Below are 17,782 nucleotides of genomic sequence, written 5' to 3' on the forward strand. Positions count from 1 at the left end.
TGGACATTGAACTACCTTAGGACCCAGCTATAACTCTCTTGGGCATATACCCAAAAGATGCCCCAACATATAACAAAGACACGTGCTCCACTATGTTCTTAGCAGCCTTATTTATAATAGCCAGAAGCTGCAAAGAACCAAGATGCCCTTCAACAAAGTAATGGATACAGATAATGTGGTACATCTACACAGTGGAATATTATTCAGCTATCAAAAACAATGACTTTATTAAATTCATAGGCAAATGGATGGAACTGGAAAATATCATCCTGAGTGAGGTAACCCAATCACAGAAAAACACACATGGTATGCACTCATTGATAAGTGGCTATTAGCCCAAATGCTTGAATTATCCTAGAAGCACAGAACACATGAAACTCAAGATGGATGACCAAAATGCAAATGCTTCACTCCTTCTTTAAAAGGGGAACAATAAAACCCTTGGCATGGAATAGGGAAGCAGTTTAGAACAGAGGCAGAAGGAATACCCATTCAGAGCCTGCCCCACATGTGGCCCATACATATACAGCCACCAAACTAGATAAGATGGATGAAGCAAAGAAGTGCAGGCCGTCAGGAACCAGATGTAGATCTCTCCTGAAAGACACACCCAAAATACAGCAAATATATAGGTGAATGCCAGTAGCAAACCACTGAGCTGAGAACGGGACCTCCATTGAAGGAATCAGAGAAAGCACTGGAAGAGCTTGAACGGGCTCGAGACCCTATATGAACAACAATGCCAACCAACCAGAGCTTCCAGGGACTAAGCCACTACCCAAAGACTATATGTGGACCTACCCTGGGCTCCAACCTCATAGGTAGCAATGAATAGCCTAGTAAGAGCACCAGTGGAAGGGGAAGCCCTTGGTCCTACCAAGACTGAACACCTAGTGAATGTGATTGTTGTGGGGAGGGTGGTAATGGGGGGAGGATGCGTAGGGGAAGCCTATGTAGAAGGGGAGCGGGAGGGGTTAGGGGGATGTTGGCCCAGAAACCTGGAAGGGGAATAATAATCGAAATGTAAATAAGAAATACTCAAGTTAATAAAGATAAAAAATCTTAGCCCCTTTTCTCACTAATTGTTATTATATATACATGTATAACCATATGCCATATCATATCCATATCAGTCCATATCTTATTTGTATGCACATTATCAGGGCTGACCGTCTGGCACTGAGAAACCAACTGGTATGCCTTTCGTATACTGTTTGTAAGGGCCATCAGTTGGTGCAGGATTTCCCACCTGTACAATTTTAGGATTTCCTAAAGCATCAGTCCCAATATTCTTCATTTGAGTTCCTGTTGGTTGTTTGGGTTTTTTTTTGTATTGTTTTGTTTTGTTTTGTTTTCCATTTCTACAATTGCAACTATCTATAATTCCTTATAGATAGAATCCATGATTCCCTTTATTCTTTAGTCTCTCTGAGCCTTTCTACAGAGGCAAGTCCAATTTCTTGTCCTTGGTTCCCTCCATTTAAGATCCTAGTACAGTTTCTTCTGCAATCTGATTCTTTTATAACAACATTTTTTTCATGTACAAATTGAATTCTGACTGAAACAGAGTACTAAGGGATTTGGAAGGCAAATGGTACCTTTTTGATGATGCTTTGTTGTGAGCATGCCAAGGAAGAGGACATTTTGGCTGATAAATAATGTTACAAGAGGGGCAACAAGCACCAAATCTCATTCTCAATTCATCTTTATACTTTCTCTTAAGGCAACATGAGAGCATATTCCTCCAAGGACAGAATGAGATCCAGGTGGAAAGTAAGAAAGATGTATAAGGGAGACTATTAAAAGACCAGAGCAGAATTTTGGATGTCCAGGTTCTAAGAGTGATCACTCTAATTTGTGTTCCCAGAATTTGTGGTCTAAACCCAAACTGACAGATCAGGGCAGCTAAGCTCTGGGGAAATCCTATAATCTCTACCTTTTGAGAAACCTACAGCTTGTCATTAGGTCTGTTTCCTGGTAACTATCATATGGGGCTGGGCTCCCTATGATTCTTAAGGAGCTCAGACAAGTCATACTTATGCTGATTCTGCGGTTGCTTCACCTGAACTTCCCAGAAGCAAAGTTCTGGCAGGAGGAACTGGATTTCTTCCATGCTGCATATTTGCCACACCCCATAAAAGAGGCGGGAGCCTCTGGTACTCACCTAGATAAAGGACTCAGACTGGGTCAGAACCCATCACCGCACCTGGAAGCTGCCCAAGCTGGGATTTGATCTTCTGAACTTTCCATAAGGACTCTTTCTTGCCAGGTATAGCCCAAACCTACAAAACCCTCTGACTGCGGAGTCTTCTGCAATTTAGGGCTCAATGAATGGACACAATCCATCTTGCAGTGAGTGATCTGTGAGTGTTCTGTGAGTGACCCTGTCTTTCACTTCTGAGTTGCTGAGATTCTGGCTGAACTGCCCAACATGAAGACCCTCTTGATTTAGGCAGAAAGAGATGACAATGAAGGGGAAGTGTCTCAGGTGAAAGGATATACAAGGAATTGGAGACTGAGAGAATGTTAAAGTTCAAATGTTACTTATGGCCTTGAAACATGTAGGGAAATAATGTTATTAGGATTTCTGTGAGAGGAGAATTATGCCTGCTCTTCCATCTCCAGTGCCTTAAGATTTTGTTCCAGCAAGTAGCTTAGTTTTTCTGACAAGAGCATCATGTCTGTTTATGCATTTTTGGCTCTCTGTCCTGAATGAAACACTGAGAAACCAGGGTCTTAGAAAGTCTTGGAAATGTTCCTGAGGTTTATCTTCTTCCTTCTATCTTCTCCCTCAGGCACCAGAACAAGCTCATGATGGAAAACAATGAAAAAAATCGTTACATATGGGTGTGATGTTGAGATGTGACACTAACGAACTGGGCTATTTGTATCTTCAGCTATGTCCTCTAAATACCCACATTCTCCATGTACTGCCTCAGGTATGGGTCTTAGCAAACAATAAGGTGCTCATATGCCATTAGGACTTCATTTTCTGAAAGATGGAGATGACTGCCAGCATCAGGCTGATCACAGAGCAAGCACAAGAGCACTTGGGTCTCAGTACATATGAACTGTGGAACTGCTTTTCACTCATCTTGCTGGTTTGTCCTTTCGATCAGTAATAACCCTTTGGGTAGCCTTTGATTCCCATAGATTTACTACAAATAAAGTCTGGGTTGATGAGTTACCAAAAAATAAAAAAGAAAGCTGCCAGTTTTGGGATATAAGACCCTGGTTTTCACTGCAGAACGAGTCTGGATTTAGGTAGTCATCTCTCTCCTATTCCCGAAACTTAAGCTTCACGTTTATTTGTTTTCATTCAAGCAGGAAAAGAAACTCCTGACCTTGGGCAGGTTTCTGATGTGGATCAGCAGGTGTGGATCTTTCGTGATCAGGCCCTTGTGACAGTTCCACGAAGCCACACTGTAACTCCAGGTCAGTGGTCATCTGTTACTGCTTTGCTTCTAACACTGTACAGACTTTGTTAAAGTACCCTATTGTGCACCAGGATGGTTAATAGTAGTTAGAAGAGAACTTCTGGGTTGTTTGATCACAGGTGAATGTTAAATATATGGCCTGAAGCATATACTGATTACCCTAGTTTCATCATTGTTATTTGGCATGTACATATATTAAATCAATACTCTGTACCCCCAAAATATGTCTAATTATGTAACAAAACTAAGTTTAACTTTCAATGGGAGCCACCAGGAAGAGGCAGAATTTTACACCTGCTGGGAAGAGAAATCAGGGAGAGGGTTGTTCCAGACAAAGGTAAGGCAGTCACTATAGGTGGAAGAGCTTTCTCAGGCATGAGGAACTTGTACCAAGGATCTAAAGCAGCTAATCTGTACTTTGGAAGAGATATATGTATGTTCTATATGATATCAAGGCATCCTAAAAGAATCAAATGAGTGAATAACACAGATAGGGAAACTTCAACATCCCATTAGGCAAACTTTGCTAATGGTCCAAGAACTCTCCATTGGCTCAGAGGAGTCTCTTAGGGTAGGACAATTGCCATTGAGTGTTCAAGCATACGTGTGAGAATCTAGATTGGTGCCTGCCCCAATAGCTAGACCAGTGCTTCCCTATCAGGGTGGATGGGTAGATTGGTGGAGGACCACTTGGTTGGTCTAGGTAGCAGGGATTACATTCTCTAAGTGTCTTCTGGCCTCACCTGGCACATGCTACTCTGCTAAATCAGAACTATTAGAACATTTTGTCTTCCTGACTTCAAAAGGAAACTGTTTATCTTCTTATTTTATAGTCACTGTGACTGTCCTCCCATGCAAGTACCCAGAGTCTCTTGAGCAGGGCAAAGGGACTCCCATTTATTTGGGAATTCAAAATCCAGATAAATGCCTGTTTTGTAAGGAAGTTAATGGACACCCCACTTTGCTCCTGAAGGTCAGTAACCCAGAAAAATAACATTAAAAAACTGTTTCTTTTCTTATACTTTTCATCTTTAAGTTAGCATATAAAGCAATAGGTTTCATGTGGCATTTTTTAACAAAGCATGTTGTGGTAGATTCTCAACACTCCAGCTCCTTCCTTTACCCTCACACCTGAGTCTCCACCCATCTCCTCTCTACTTCACACCACACTGCCATTTTTCCTTTCCCTACTTAGTTGTCACCCTTTTCATTTCCTCCTCTCTCGGATTCCTTTCCAGCCCATGTATCTTTACATGGTTTATTTGGCAGGAGATCAAATGTTAGAATTAACAAAGAAGCTTTTCTTTCTAGCATGTTTATTTCTAGCTCCTTTTAAAATGTGAGCATGTCCTGTAGAAGACAGACTTAGTTAAATTAATTGATGTGGGAAGACCAAACCCACTATGAACAGTACCACTCCCCAGGCAGGGAGTCCTAAACTGTAGAAGATTGGAGAACAAGCAAATAAATAGGCATGTCTTTAGATGGGGTGTGACTAGCTAGATGCCTCAGGTTCCTTGACTTCAGAATGATTGACTGAAGCTTAGCATTGTAAGACAATTGCCCTTTTCCTCCCCTAAAGTAAAATTAAAAATATAGACATGTAAAACACTTTATCTTGACTTCCCTAGTTGAGAACTTTTGTCTTTGTTAAATGTTAAGGTATCTGCGGTCATTGTGGACATTCACATGACCTCTTCCTAATTCTCCTGTATTTCTCATTTCAGAATTCCTATTCACCAGTCAGTGGAAGTCTTAGGCTTCCCTTGAGTATTTTACAGTATCTTATGTAATGACCACACTTTCTGTCCTTCCGTTATTTAATTACTTACTTTCCTTTCATTCTAGGAAAAATTCTTGGTACAATATCCCTGTTTATAAATTATGCTCTTTCTCTTGTTTTGCCTGCTCTATGACCCTTCCTTAACCTTTTCTGAAATGTTAATCTTTGCTGTTCCAACTCTTGACCTCTCAATATAAGTGTGTGTATATATATATTCATACATAGAAATGTATATAAATAAATATAATTTTGTTTGTATATTAGGATATGTTTTATATACATATATATACATATATACATACATATATATATATTCTTGCTCCATAAACTTCACTGTAATTAGCTCAATTACACTCAATCCAATTCAACTCAGCAAATATGCAAGAACTTAATTGCACCATATGAGTACATGGGCTATCTTTGAACAGAATGGCAAAGAGCTCTGACCTTGTATAACCTGGATTCTAGATAGAGAGACATGCAAATGATAAATATAGTAGTACATTTGTGATATGGCAAAGGGTATCACATGTCATAGGAAAAACAAAGCAAAACAACACAAAACAAGTTCAGTAAAAAGCCGATCCAATCAGGGCCAAGCCTGGGAGCAGCAGAAGCAACATGGAGTCAGGCAGTAAAATGTGTGGTAGGTGTCATTATACAGGAAGAGCTCTAGGAGAGAGCAGGAGCAGGAGCAGGGAATTTAGTCAGCAGCAGAGGGTGAGTTCAGGGACCAGTGAAGGTATGTGGCACTGAACTGAGACCAGAAAAAGACTTGCAGAGGACTGCCAGGACTTGGTCACTCCATCCAAGTGAAAGGAGAAACCTGGGATGTTTTGAACGGAGTGACCCAAAGCAACTTGGGTCTGAAATGGATTGTCTGACATTAGGTTGATCAGACATTGCAGAGGGCAAGGGTGAAAGTCCTCTGGGGGCTCTATGGTAAACTGGGTGTGGTTTGATGGTTCTGGGATGATAATGGAATTGGCGAGAGTAGACTCTGAAAATAGTTTTTATGCGTCTGCAAAAAGATTTATGGACAGAGTAAATATGATTACATTCCAAATTCTGTCCTGTCTTTGCTAAATCACTCTTCTGTAGGACTTTTGTCCCCAGAAATCGGCCATTGATAATGTATGGGCTTTGGGGAGAACTTAATGAAACAGTGTTAGGGGTGAAAAGGTTGCTTACATGGTGTGAATTGAAAGAGAAAAATCAGACAGCAGATTTTGGCAGAGGGGTTTCTGTAAAGCAAGAACTGACAGTGGGCTTGGGTCATTAAAATACACTTATGTGACACATGGCAACATTTTGATTATCCTAAGACCATGTCATCCAGTGACATTTTCACTGCCTTAAGTTGTACGAGCACATATACAATGTTGACACAATGGATAATCACCAATGTTCTCTTAGCATTTGTCTATCATTTAGTGTCAAGCCTATGGCCCTTATTTAAGATGAAAGCAAATATACAGATAAGAATGACCTAGCAGAAAAAGGAAAATGGGCGGTGCCTACGAGAGCAGGAAGGATGGCTAGAGAAAATCCTTGGTTATGTGAGCGAAGGGGAGCCATTATCTAGTCCTCAGGTAGGAAGCAGAGCTATAGCTGACTTGTGCCCAGCCAGTGGGTAGTTTGGACAGTCAGTGGGTAGTTTTGAAAAGTTCTGGTTCAGTCATTTCAGCTTTCTCAGGGACCTGGAACCTGAAAGTGAAGATGATTAAAGAAGTGGGGAAGATAAGAAGGTAGATTTTCATTTTTTGAACAGTCAACAAATCTCTGCTGAGCAGAATGTCAGGTCAGTAATGAGCAAGTTTAGAAAGTGTTAGTAGTGAAGGGGAAAACCAGAAAAGAGATAATTATAATCAGGGAGACTTGAAGCCTGCCTTCTTTCCTTCCTTCCCTCCTCTCTCTCCTTCCGTCTCTCCTTCCTTCCTTCTTTCCTTCCCTCCTTTTTCTCTTCCTTTGTTCCTTCCTTTCCTTTCTATTTCTTTTCTTTCTTCTTCCTTTATTTTTTGGCGGGAGGAGAGTTAGTGTAGACTGAACCCAGGGCCTTGCACTTGCTAGGCATTTTCTACCACTGAGATAAATACCTCACCCCTGAAATGGCTCTTTCTTATCCTGTTGTAAGAGAGGCTTGCTTGAACTTGAGAAAATTTAATGGCTGTGTAAAAATAACTTTGCCTGTCAGAAATAGTATCTGTTTTTGCTCATGAATATTCTCTCTCACATGTAGGAAGAGAAGATTTTGAATTTGTACCACCATCCTGAGCCAATGAAGCCATTCCTGTTTTACCACACCCTGACAGGTGCAACGTCCACCTTTGAATCAGTGGTTTTCCCTGGCAGCTTTATTGCCTCCTCCAAGATTGGCAAACCCATCTTCCTCACATCAAAAAAGGGAGAACATTACAACATTCACTTCAGTTTAGATATAATTTAGATATAAAGTCTTGAACTCAGAATGGAGGTGGAGGGTTGGTTAGAACTCTTATAACTTCAAACCTCTAATATGCTATCATTTGTTTGATGTGTGGTTGTTTCATACTGAGAAGTGAGCAAGACCAACATTATCTCATTTCATAGATGAAGAAGCAACAAAACAGAATGTGTACTCCAAAGTAGGTTGGATGGGAGTGGTGTAAGGCTCTCCTCTAAGACTGAAGTGGTCCAACCCATAAGGCATCATGCCTTTCTCAGGTGCTATTATAGGGTGCTGTGCCACAGTATATAAAAACTAGAATGCCCCATGTGTGAGTAGCAACATCCTCACTTCCAGTCATTGGCCTGATTCATACCAGGTTTTCACACACTTGTAATACCAATTCCTTGCATTTGGATAGCAGGAGCCTCACAATGACATTTGCTGCCAACAGCTGATAGCTTTGATCCTTCAGCAACTGACTGCTACGTGGATCTGAAGACGCCAGAAAAGGAATTAGAATCCTAAGTGAACGAACAGTTTTTAAAATGTCTAGAACTATTTAAACTATGTTAGAATACAGTGGTTTATCCTTGAAAGGTAAGGATACTGCCTGGTAAATCAAAAACAGTTAGGTCAATAAACTCAGCTTGAACAATTCTTTCCTGGAAACAATGTGTACAAGTAATGATTAAAACATTACCTTTTATTATTCTAGACTTCCATAAATGTTTTAATGTTCTTTCAATTATAATGTGCATCTGTGGTTAAAAAGCACTACTATCATGCCCCAGTCCTGTCTCTATAAGTCACTTTCTCTTGCTCAGTTCTTTTTCCCCTGCATCTTGCTTCCACCCACCCAGGTAGATGTGAGCATAAGCACTGAGTCAAGCAGAGTTGGACCCACTGACAGTGACCCCAGGATGATCTTTTTGCCTGGTTTTAGAATTTGGATAGTTTATTTTATTATTTGTGTGTGTGTGTGTGTGTGTGTGTGTGTGTGTGTGTGTGTGTGTGTGTGTTAGAGAGAGAGAGAGAGAGAGAGAGAGAGAGAGAGAGAGAGAGAGAGAATGCAGGAGGCCAGATAAGGGTGCGGAATTCCCTGAGCTCGGAGTTACAGAAGGTTGTGCGCTGCCTGACAATGGGTGCTGGGGACTAACACAGATCTTCTGCAAGAGAAGTGCATGCTCCCAACCATCGATTCATCTCTCCAGTCCACGGATAATTTTTAAGTGGCATCATTTCCACCTGCCTTTTATTTTGTTAATGAGGACAGGAAGAAATATGGATGGAGTCAACAATAAATGCTGAGGACAGCGTTGACATTGAGTACTATAACCAGAAACAATGACATTCTTGATATTTGGACTTTAAATATCTATCTGCTGAAGTTAGGTCCATTATTAAATACAGTATAAGAAATCAGCAGATATGATCTTGGGCAAGATTGATGTCCACATGAAATAGTTCACTACAACCATGATGATTAATCCAATTAAAGTTTTGAGCCCTTGAGTGGCCAGACCAAGAGTGGGTTCACACCTCTGGAGAGTCTCTTGGTACCCAACCACAATTACATCCACACTAGTAGGAAGGCATTGCATTATTGAGGGGTTGGGAGTTCCCTAATATCTGCTTTCTTTACAAGGCTCAGCAATATCTTACAAATACTACACGATATGGTTAGAGCATGGTTGATCATGGACAGTTCCAGAAGTGTTGACAAGATGAACATGGCTGTTGTGGGTGGAAGGCTTAAAAGTCACCAGGTAGGCACAAACTATGTTGGGATATTATGGTATATCTTAGTCACTTCAAGATAGCATGATGTCTTGCCATGTGCATGACAAAATTTTTCCTATAGGGATACAACACACATGTTTACTTCCCCAAGGAGGGATTTCATGACAGACCAAGGTACAGATAGACCACAGTCCTGCTTGGTGAATCAATGGGTTTTATTGAGTTTATTTACAAGACTATGGGTGAGGGGTTTCTTACAGGAGCAGAAATGACTCAAAGACAGCTACATTACCAAAGTCTACTCCAGCATGAGTGATGATGCACAAAAGCTAGAGAACCTGGAGCATGCTGCACTGTGTGCAGGCAGCTCAACAAGTTGCAGAATGTCCTTTCCAGGAGCCTCCATTGCTCTAAACCACTCTCAGGCAGTTCCACTGGGTTCTGGTCTTTCAGCAAGCTGGTCAGGTCTTAGTCATCTTAGTCTTCTTTGCAGCATAGTGCTTTTATTGTTTACTCTGGCAGGAAGGGGCCTACCGAAACGGCTAAGCTTCAGGGACTTCCTAAAGCTGTTTTTCGTGGTTTGCTTTCCTGCTTAAGAAGCCTGCCTGGAGAATGGAATATTTCAATCTTTGTAGAAACTGTTATATGACACATGACAAACTCCAGATCTCTTCATGCTCATCCTTGAAGTTGTCCTTATTTTGCACAGTATCAGCCAATGACTCACCCAAACTGAGTACCTCTAGCCACCCAAATATAGTCATGTAATAAAATGTACTTATTTCACTGCATTTCTTACACTTGAAACAACCAGAATTACCAAATGTATGTACTAAACCTTCATAAACCCCATACCTAGTAAATTAAACCCCCTTCCTAGACATTGCAACATGGCCACCAGGGATTGCTGATTGGCTAATGTTTTCCTGGATCTTCTCGCTGTAATTTTCTATATAAATATACTCAGACTAATCATAGTTAGAACTATACATATACATGTATATGTATACATATATATATGCTTCTGTAGAAATAAAAAGTTATCTTCAAACACGTTTCTTGACTTTATTTTTGAAATGTGGTGATACCTTTACCTTTTTCTGTTCCTTTTTCTTTTTTTATTGTATTTTTATTTACATTTCATATGTTATCCACTTTCCCAGTTTTTCATCCATTAACCCCCATTCCATCACCCCTCCCCTGCTTCTGTGAAGGTGTTCACCCACCCAACCACCCACCCCTTCCTGCCTCCCTGCCCTGACATTCCTGTACACTGAGGCATCAAACCTTGGCAGGACCAAGGGTTTCTCCTCCGATTAACTATTTTTATATTTTCTTCTCTAAGGCCTTTTCCTCTTGAGTGATTTAAAACTTAGCTGTGCATTGGGGATATGGAACCTGAAGAGGTTACCTCCTGTAGCCAGGCAGGAACCCCAGTGAAGCTATAAAGACACCAACTCACCCACCAAACTTTCAACCCAAAATGTATCCTGTCTACAAGAAATGCAGGGATAGGGGGTGGAGTAGAGACTGAGGAATTGACCAACAAATAACTTGAGACCCATAGGCAAACACCAATCCCTGACACTTTTAATGATATTTCTGTTATGCTTGCAGACAGGAGTCTAGCATGGCTGTCTTCTGAGAGTCCCCACCCAGCAGCTGAATTATACAAATGCAGACACCCACAACGAAACAGTGGATGGAGCTTGAACATTCTTATGAAGAACAGGAGGAAGGATGTGGGCCTGGAAGGGGATGGAAACTACACAAGAAGACAGAGTCAACCAACCTGGGCCCTTGGGGCCCTCAGAGACTGAACTACCAACCAAAGGACATACACATGTTCGACCTAGGCCTCCCTACTCATATGTAGGAGAAGGGCAGCTTAGTTTTTATGTGGTTCCTTAACAACTGGAAGGTGGGCTATCCCAAAAGCTATTGCCTGTACATAGGATATGCTCTTTTAGCTGGGCAGACTTGTCTGGCCTCAGTGGGAGAGAAGGCATCTAACCCTGTAGAGACTTGATGTGCCAGAGTGGGGAGATACTCAGGGAAGCCCCCACCCTCTCAGAAGAGAAGGGGAGAGGAGAAGGGAGGAAGGATTGTGAGAGAGGTGACCAGGAAGGGACAGTGAGCAGGATATAGATGAATAAATAAAAATTATGTTAAATTATAAAAAATAAACTACCACAAATACTTCAATAAGTGCTTTGAAATATTCATTTTTATAATAAAAAGTTAGCTGTGCAAAATGACTTGCATAACAATGTTCAAGCCCTAGAATCAACTTTTGTAATATTATAAGCAGAGAAAGAGCCCAGATTTCTATCAACCAGTGAATAGATAAGCACACAATATATTCAGTACTATCTAGTAAAAGGAAATAACATATTCAACTAAATGTTTCTGAGATTGGCAGACACAGGGGGAAATACAGTGTATGGGTTCATTTATAAGAAGTTCAAGAATAGTTGAGAATCCTTTGGATGAGTGAAATTAGAGCATCCATGCTTTGAGGAAAGAGAAGACAGTGGGAATTTTAAAATCTGCTAAAGAAATAAAACTAGCTGCATTCAAAGAATGGATGGACCAAAATAGCTTTTCGTGACTCCACTGTAATGACATGCACTGAAGACCTTTAAAGCAACACTTTGTAGAGAAAGAATATTTTCATGGTAGAAGTCCTTTCTCACATATTTTATCAACTAAGAATAAAAGTAGGATGAGCCCACCAAAGAAGCTCATTTTCAGAGCTGGCAAAAAATCACTTTTTGTGGAAACATGACCTGAGTTCCATCTCTGGGCTCCACAGTGGGTCAGTAGAAATAATATCTGACTCACAAAAGCTGTCCTCTGACCTTCACATATATGCCATGGTGTGCGCATGCGCGCACGCACGCGCGCGTGCACACACACACATACACACACACATGAACACGCACAGGTATACACACACACACACACACACAACCTTCACATAGGCCATGTGTTATGGTTCGTCTATGCTCAGCCCAGGGAATAGCACTATTAGAAGGTGTGGCCCTGCATCCCTGGGATGAAGCCTACTTGATCATGGTGGATGATTGTTTTGATGTGTTGTTGGATTCGGTTTGCCAGAATTTTATTGAGTATTTTTGCATCGATATTCATAAGGGAAATTGGTCTGAAGTTCTCTTTCTTTGTTGGGTCTTTGTGTGGTTTAGGTATAAGAGTAATTGTGGCTTCATAGAAGGAATTCGGTAGTGCTCCATCTGTTTCAATTTTGTGGAATAGTTTGGATAGTATTGGTATTAGGTCTTCTATGAAGGTCTGATAGAATTCTGCACTAAACCAATCTGGTCTTTTAATAACTATCTCTATTTCTTTAGGAGTTGTGGGACTGTTTAGATGGTTTATCTGATCCTGGTTTAACTTTGGTACCTGGTATCTGTCTAGAAAATTGTCCATTTCATCCAGATTTTCCACTTTGTTTTATGGCTTTTGCAGTAAGATATGATTTTTTTAATTCCCTCAGATTCTGTTGTATGTCTCCCTTCTCATTTCTAATTTTGTTAATTTGGATACTTTCTGTAACTCAGACTCTCTCTCTCTCTCTCTCTCTCTCTCTCTCTCTCTCTTTCACACACACACACACATGCCATATAATGAATAAAATTTTGAAGGTTTAAAAATTATTTATTCCATGTAAAAAACTGCTAGAGAATAAGTCTGCCCAAACCAAAAAAAAAAAAAAAAAACCATGTGGTCTCTTTAAAGCAGCACATCTTCACCAAAGAACAGGAAGGTGAACTTGCATGGTAAAGGCAAATGTCAGAATATACCCAGGCAGAATGGAACTGTCGTAGGCTCAGCAGAAATAAGTGAGCCATATAGACAGTGAGCTTAACTCACAGAATGAATTAGAAAGATTTTGATGAAGAGGAAAATTTGTAAGGGGTCAAGGAAGAATAAGCAAAACTCTATAGAGGAATAAGAGAAGAATTCTGTGTAGTAGCACATGCCTGTAATCTCAGCATTCAAGAAGAAGGAAAAGGAGAAGGAGAATAAGAGGAAGAAAAGAAGGAGGAAATGGAAGAAGAGAAGAGAAAGGAGAGAAGAAAAGGAGAAAGAAGAGGAGGAGGGGGAAAAGGAACAAGAAGAGGAAGAACAAAAAGGGGAGGAAGAAGAGAGAAAAGAGGAAGAAGAGAAAAAGTGGAGGAGAAAGAGAAAGAAGAAAATGTGTGTGTGGTGTGTGCGTGTGTGTGTGTCTGTGCATGTCTCTGTGTGTGTCTGTGTGTGTCTGTGTGTTTTTGTGTGTGTTTGTGTGTGTGTGTGTGTGTGTGTGTGAGAGAGAGAGAGAGAGAGAGAGAGAGAGAGAGAGAGAGAGAGAGAGAGAGAGAGAGAGAAGACGGCAGGGACAGAGAATAAAGCAGATAAGCAGAGAGGCTAAAGATATAAGGTAGTTCTTTTTTTTTTTAGCATGACCCCACCCAGTTCTGAGGCCGAGGCGGGTTTATTTTCGCAGTCTGCTTTTATACCATTTTAAGTACATGCAAAATAATGAGATCAGTTCTAGGTCAAGGAACAGACAAGGCAATAAACACGATTAGTCAGGGAGCAAACAAGGCAGTGAACAAAGTCCCATAAACACTGTTTCTATGGGGCTTATCAGGATGACAGAGACAAAAGGAACACCACACACTCCTTGTCTGAACCCACTAGCTCAAATGTAAATATTCTTAATCTGAGCCTATTTTCTGAGTCCTAGCCCAAAGTTAGATTCCTGCCTGACTTACTTCCATGTCCTGGCCCAATGTCAAATTCCTGCCAAGTTTCTACAAGTGGCCCCAAAGCTCTCCACACTTACCCCTATATGGATATGTGTAGGCTCTCTTACTAAAAACCCCATGCTTCCTTTGTTTGAAGAAAGTCTTGGTTTGGAAATGGCTCCTGTGCTCTCCTCACCTGCTGCAGATAGCAGGCCTTCTTGGTCATGCTTATTTTGGCTTTGCACTTGGCAGACAAAAGCCTATTGGGACAGGCTTACCTGGAATGTGTGTTTAATGGGTATAAGTGTTAAATGTGGGTGAACCATCTCTTTCCCCTACATTGTGACCTGATCATGGCCATTCTCTCTCAGAGAAAGCAATTCCTGGGTTGAACAGTTTTGTTGTAGTTACTTTTCTACTGCTATGATAAAACACCACAATCAAAGCAACTTACTGAAGAAAGAGTTTTACTTCGGTTCATGGATCCAGAGGGCTCAGAGACCTTTACCACTGCATCTAGAGAAGTCTTTGGGTAGTGGTTTAGTCCCTGGGAGCTCTGCTTGGTTGGTATTGTTGTTCTTATGGGGTTGCAAGCCCCTTCAGCTCCTTCAATCCTTTCTCTAATTCCTCCAACAGGGAACCCATTCTCAGTTCAATGGTTTGGTGCTAGCAAACCAACAGTCTGATGGTCTCTCTGGCTGAGTCTCTCAGGAGACAGTTATATCAGGCTCCTGTCAGCATGCATTTCTTGGCTTCATTAATATTATCTAGTTTTGGCGGCTGTATATAGATGGGCTGTATACCTAGGTGGAGCAGGCTCTGAATGTCCATTCCTTTAGTCTCTGCTTCAAACTTTGTCTCCATATGCCCTCCTATGAATATTTTTGTTCCCCCTTTCAAGAAGGACTGAAGCATCCACACTTTGATCCTGCTTCTTCTTGAGCTTCATGTGGTCTATAGATTTTTATCTTGTATACTTTGACATTTTGGGCTAATATCCACTTATCAGTGAGTGCATACCATTTATGTTTTTTTGTCATTGGGATACATTACTCAGGATGATATTTTCTAGATCCATCCATTTGCCTATGAATTTCATGAAGTCATTGTTTTTGATAGCTGAGTAGTACTCCATTGTATAGATGTACCACATTTTCTGTGTCCATTCCTCTGTTGAAGGGCATCTGGGTTCTTTCCAGCTTCTGGCTACTATATATAGGGCTGCTATGAACATACTAGAGCATGTGTCCTTGTTGTATGTTAGAGCATCATTTGGGTATATTCCCAGGAGAAGTATAGCTAGGTCCTCAGGTAGTGCAATGTCCAATTTTCTGAGGAACCTCCAGACTGATTTCCAGAGTGGTTGTACCAGTTTGCAATCCTACCAACAATGGAGGAATGTTCTTCTTTCTCCACATCCTTGCCAGCATCTGTTGTCAACTGAGATTTTGATATTAGCCATTCTGACTGATGTGAGGTGGAATCTCAGGGCTTTTTTGATTTGCATTTTCCTGATGAGTAAGGATGTTGAACATTTCTTTAGGTATTTCTAAGCCACTCAATATTCCTCAGCTGAGAAATTCAGGAAATTTACCCCAGTGTCCATGTATTGGAGGCTCTTCTCCACTTTTTCTTCTCAGTTTGAGTGTATCTGGTTTGATGTGGAGGTCCTTGATCCACTTGGACTTAAGTTTTGTACAGGGTGATAAGCATGCATCGATCAATTCTTCTACATGCTGACCTCAAGTTGAACCAGCATCATTTGCTGAAAATGCTATCTTTTTTTCATTTGATGGTTTTCGTTCCTTTGTCAAAAATCAAGTGACCATAGGTGTGTGGGTTCATTTCTGGGTCTTCAATTCTATTCCACTGGTCTATCTGTCTGTCTCTGTACCAATACCATGCAGTCTTTATCACTATTGCTCTGTAATACTGCCTGAGTTCAGGGATAGTGATTCCCCCAGAAGTCTTTTTATTCTTTTTTTTTTTTATTAACTTGAGTATTTCTTATATACATTTCAAGTGTTATTCCCTTTCCCGGTTTCCGGGCAAAATACCCCTCCCCCCTCCCCTTCATTATGGGTGTTCCCCTCCCAACCCTCCCCCCATTGCCGCCCTCCCCCCATAGTCTAGTTCACTGGGGGTTCAGTCTTAGCAGGACCCAGGGCTTCCCCTTCCACTGGTGCTCTTACTAGGATATTCATTGCTACCTATGGGGTCAGAGTCCAGGGTCAGTCCATATATAGTCTTTAGGTAGTGGCTTAGTCCCTGGAAGCTCTGGTTGCTTGACATTGTTGTACTTTTGGGGTCTCGAGCCCCTTCAAGCTCTTCCAGTTCTTTCTCTGATTCCTTCAACGGGGGACCTATTCTCAGTTCAGTGGTTTGCTGCTGGCATTCGCCTCTGTATTTGCTGTATTCTGGCTGTGTCTCTCAGGAGCGATCTACATCCGGCTCCTGTCGGTCTGCACTTCTTTGCTTCATCCATCTTGTCCAATTGGGTGGCTGTATATGTATGGGCCACCTGTGGGGCAGGCTCTGAATGGGTGTTCCTTCAGTCTCTGTTTTAATCTTTGCCTCTCCCTTCCCAGCCAAGGGTATTCTTTTTCCTCATTTAAAGAAGGAGTGAAGCATTCACATTTTGATCATCCGTCTTGAGTTTCGTTTGTTCTAGGGATCTAGGGTAATTCAAGCATTTGGGCTAATAGCCACTTATCAATGAGTGCATACCATGTATGTCTTTCTGTGATTGGGTTAGCTCACTCAGGATGATATTTTCCAGTTCCAACCATTTGCCTACGAATTTCATAGACTCGTTGTTTTTGATAGCTGAGTAATATTCCATTGTGTAGATGTACCACATTTTCTGTATCCATTCCTCTGTTGAAGGGCAACTCGGTTCTTTCCATTTTCTGGCTATTATAAATAAGGCTGCGATGAACATAGTGGAGCACGTGACTCTTTTATATGTTGAGGCATCTTTTGGGTATATGCCCAAGAGAGGTATAGCTGGATCCTCAGGCAGTTCAATGTCCAATTTTCTGAGGAACCTCCAGACTGATTTCCAGAATGGTTTTACCAGTCTGCAATCCCACCAACAATGGAGGAGTGTTCCTCTTTCTCCACATCCTCGCCAGCATCTGCTGTCACCTGAGTTTTTGATCTTAGCCATTCTCACTGGTGTGAGGTGAAATCTCAGGGTTGTTTTGATTTGCATTTCCCTTATGACTAAAGATGTTGAACATTTCTTTAGGTGTTTCTCAGCCATTCGGCATTCCTCAGCTGTGAATTCTTTGTTTAGCTCTGAACCCCATTTTTTAATAGGGTTATTTGTTTCCCTGCGGTCTAACTTCTTGAGTTCTTTGTATATTTTGGATATAAGGCCTCTATCTGTTGTAGGATTGGTAAAGATCTTTTCCCAATCTGTTGGTTGCCGTTTTGTCCTAACCACCGGGTCCTTTGCCTTACAGAAGCTTTGCAGTTTTATGAGATCCCATTTGTCGATTCTTGATCTTAGAGCATAGGCCATTGGTGTTTTGTTCAGGAAATTTTTTCCAGTGCCCATGTGTTCCAGATGCTTCCCTAGTTTTTCTTCTATTAGTTTGAGTGTGTCTGGTTTGATGTGGAGGTCCTTGATCCACTTGGA

The 17,782-nt window shown here is 41.2% G+C and overlaps 1 protein-coding gene across 4 annotated transcripts in view; it reads left to right on the forward strand.

Annotated features, from left to right (window-relative positions):
- Il36g (interleukin 36, gamma) overlaps positions 1-8,374 on the forward strand; it is a 30,225-nt gene extending 21,851 nt beyond the window's left edge. Inside the window, 5 exon segments of one of the 4 annotated variants that reach the window (NM_001446943.1) lie at positions 2,197-2,269; positions 2,796-2,939; positions 3,328-3,435; positions 4,271-4,410; positions 7,460-8,374. In NM_001446943.1, coding sequence (NP_001433872.1) covers positions 2,900-2,939; positions 3,328-3,435; positions 4,271-4,410; positions 7,460-7,666 — 495 coding nt within the window. In that variant the 5' untranslated portion in view covers positions 2,197-2,269; positions 2,796-2,899 and the 3' untranslated portion in view covers positions 7,667-8,374. 4 annotated transcript variants of the gene reach the window in all.
- The last annotated feature ends 9,408 nt before the right edge of the window (positions 8,375-17,782 follow it).

Source organism: Rattus norvegicus, chromosome 3 (assembly GCF_021556685.1).
Source record: "Rattus norvegicus strain SHRSP/BbbUtx chromosome 3, alternate assembly SHRSP_T2T, whole genome shotgun sequence".
NCBI lineage: Eukaryota > Metazoa > Chordata > Mammalia > Rodentia > Muridae > Rattus > Rattus norvegicus.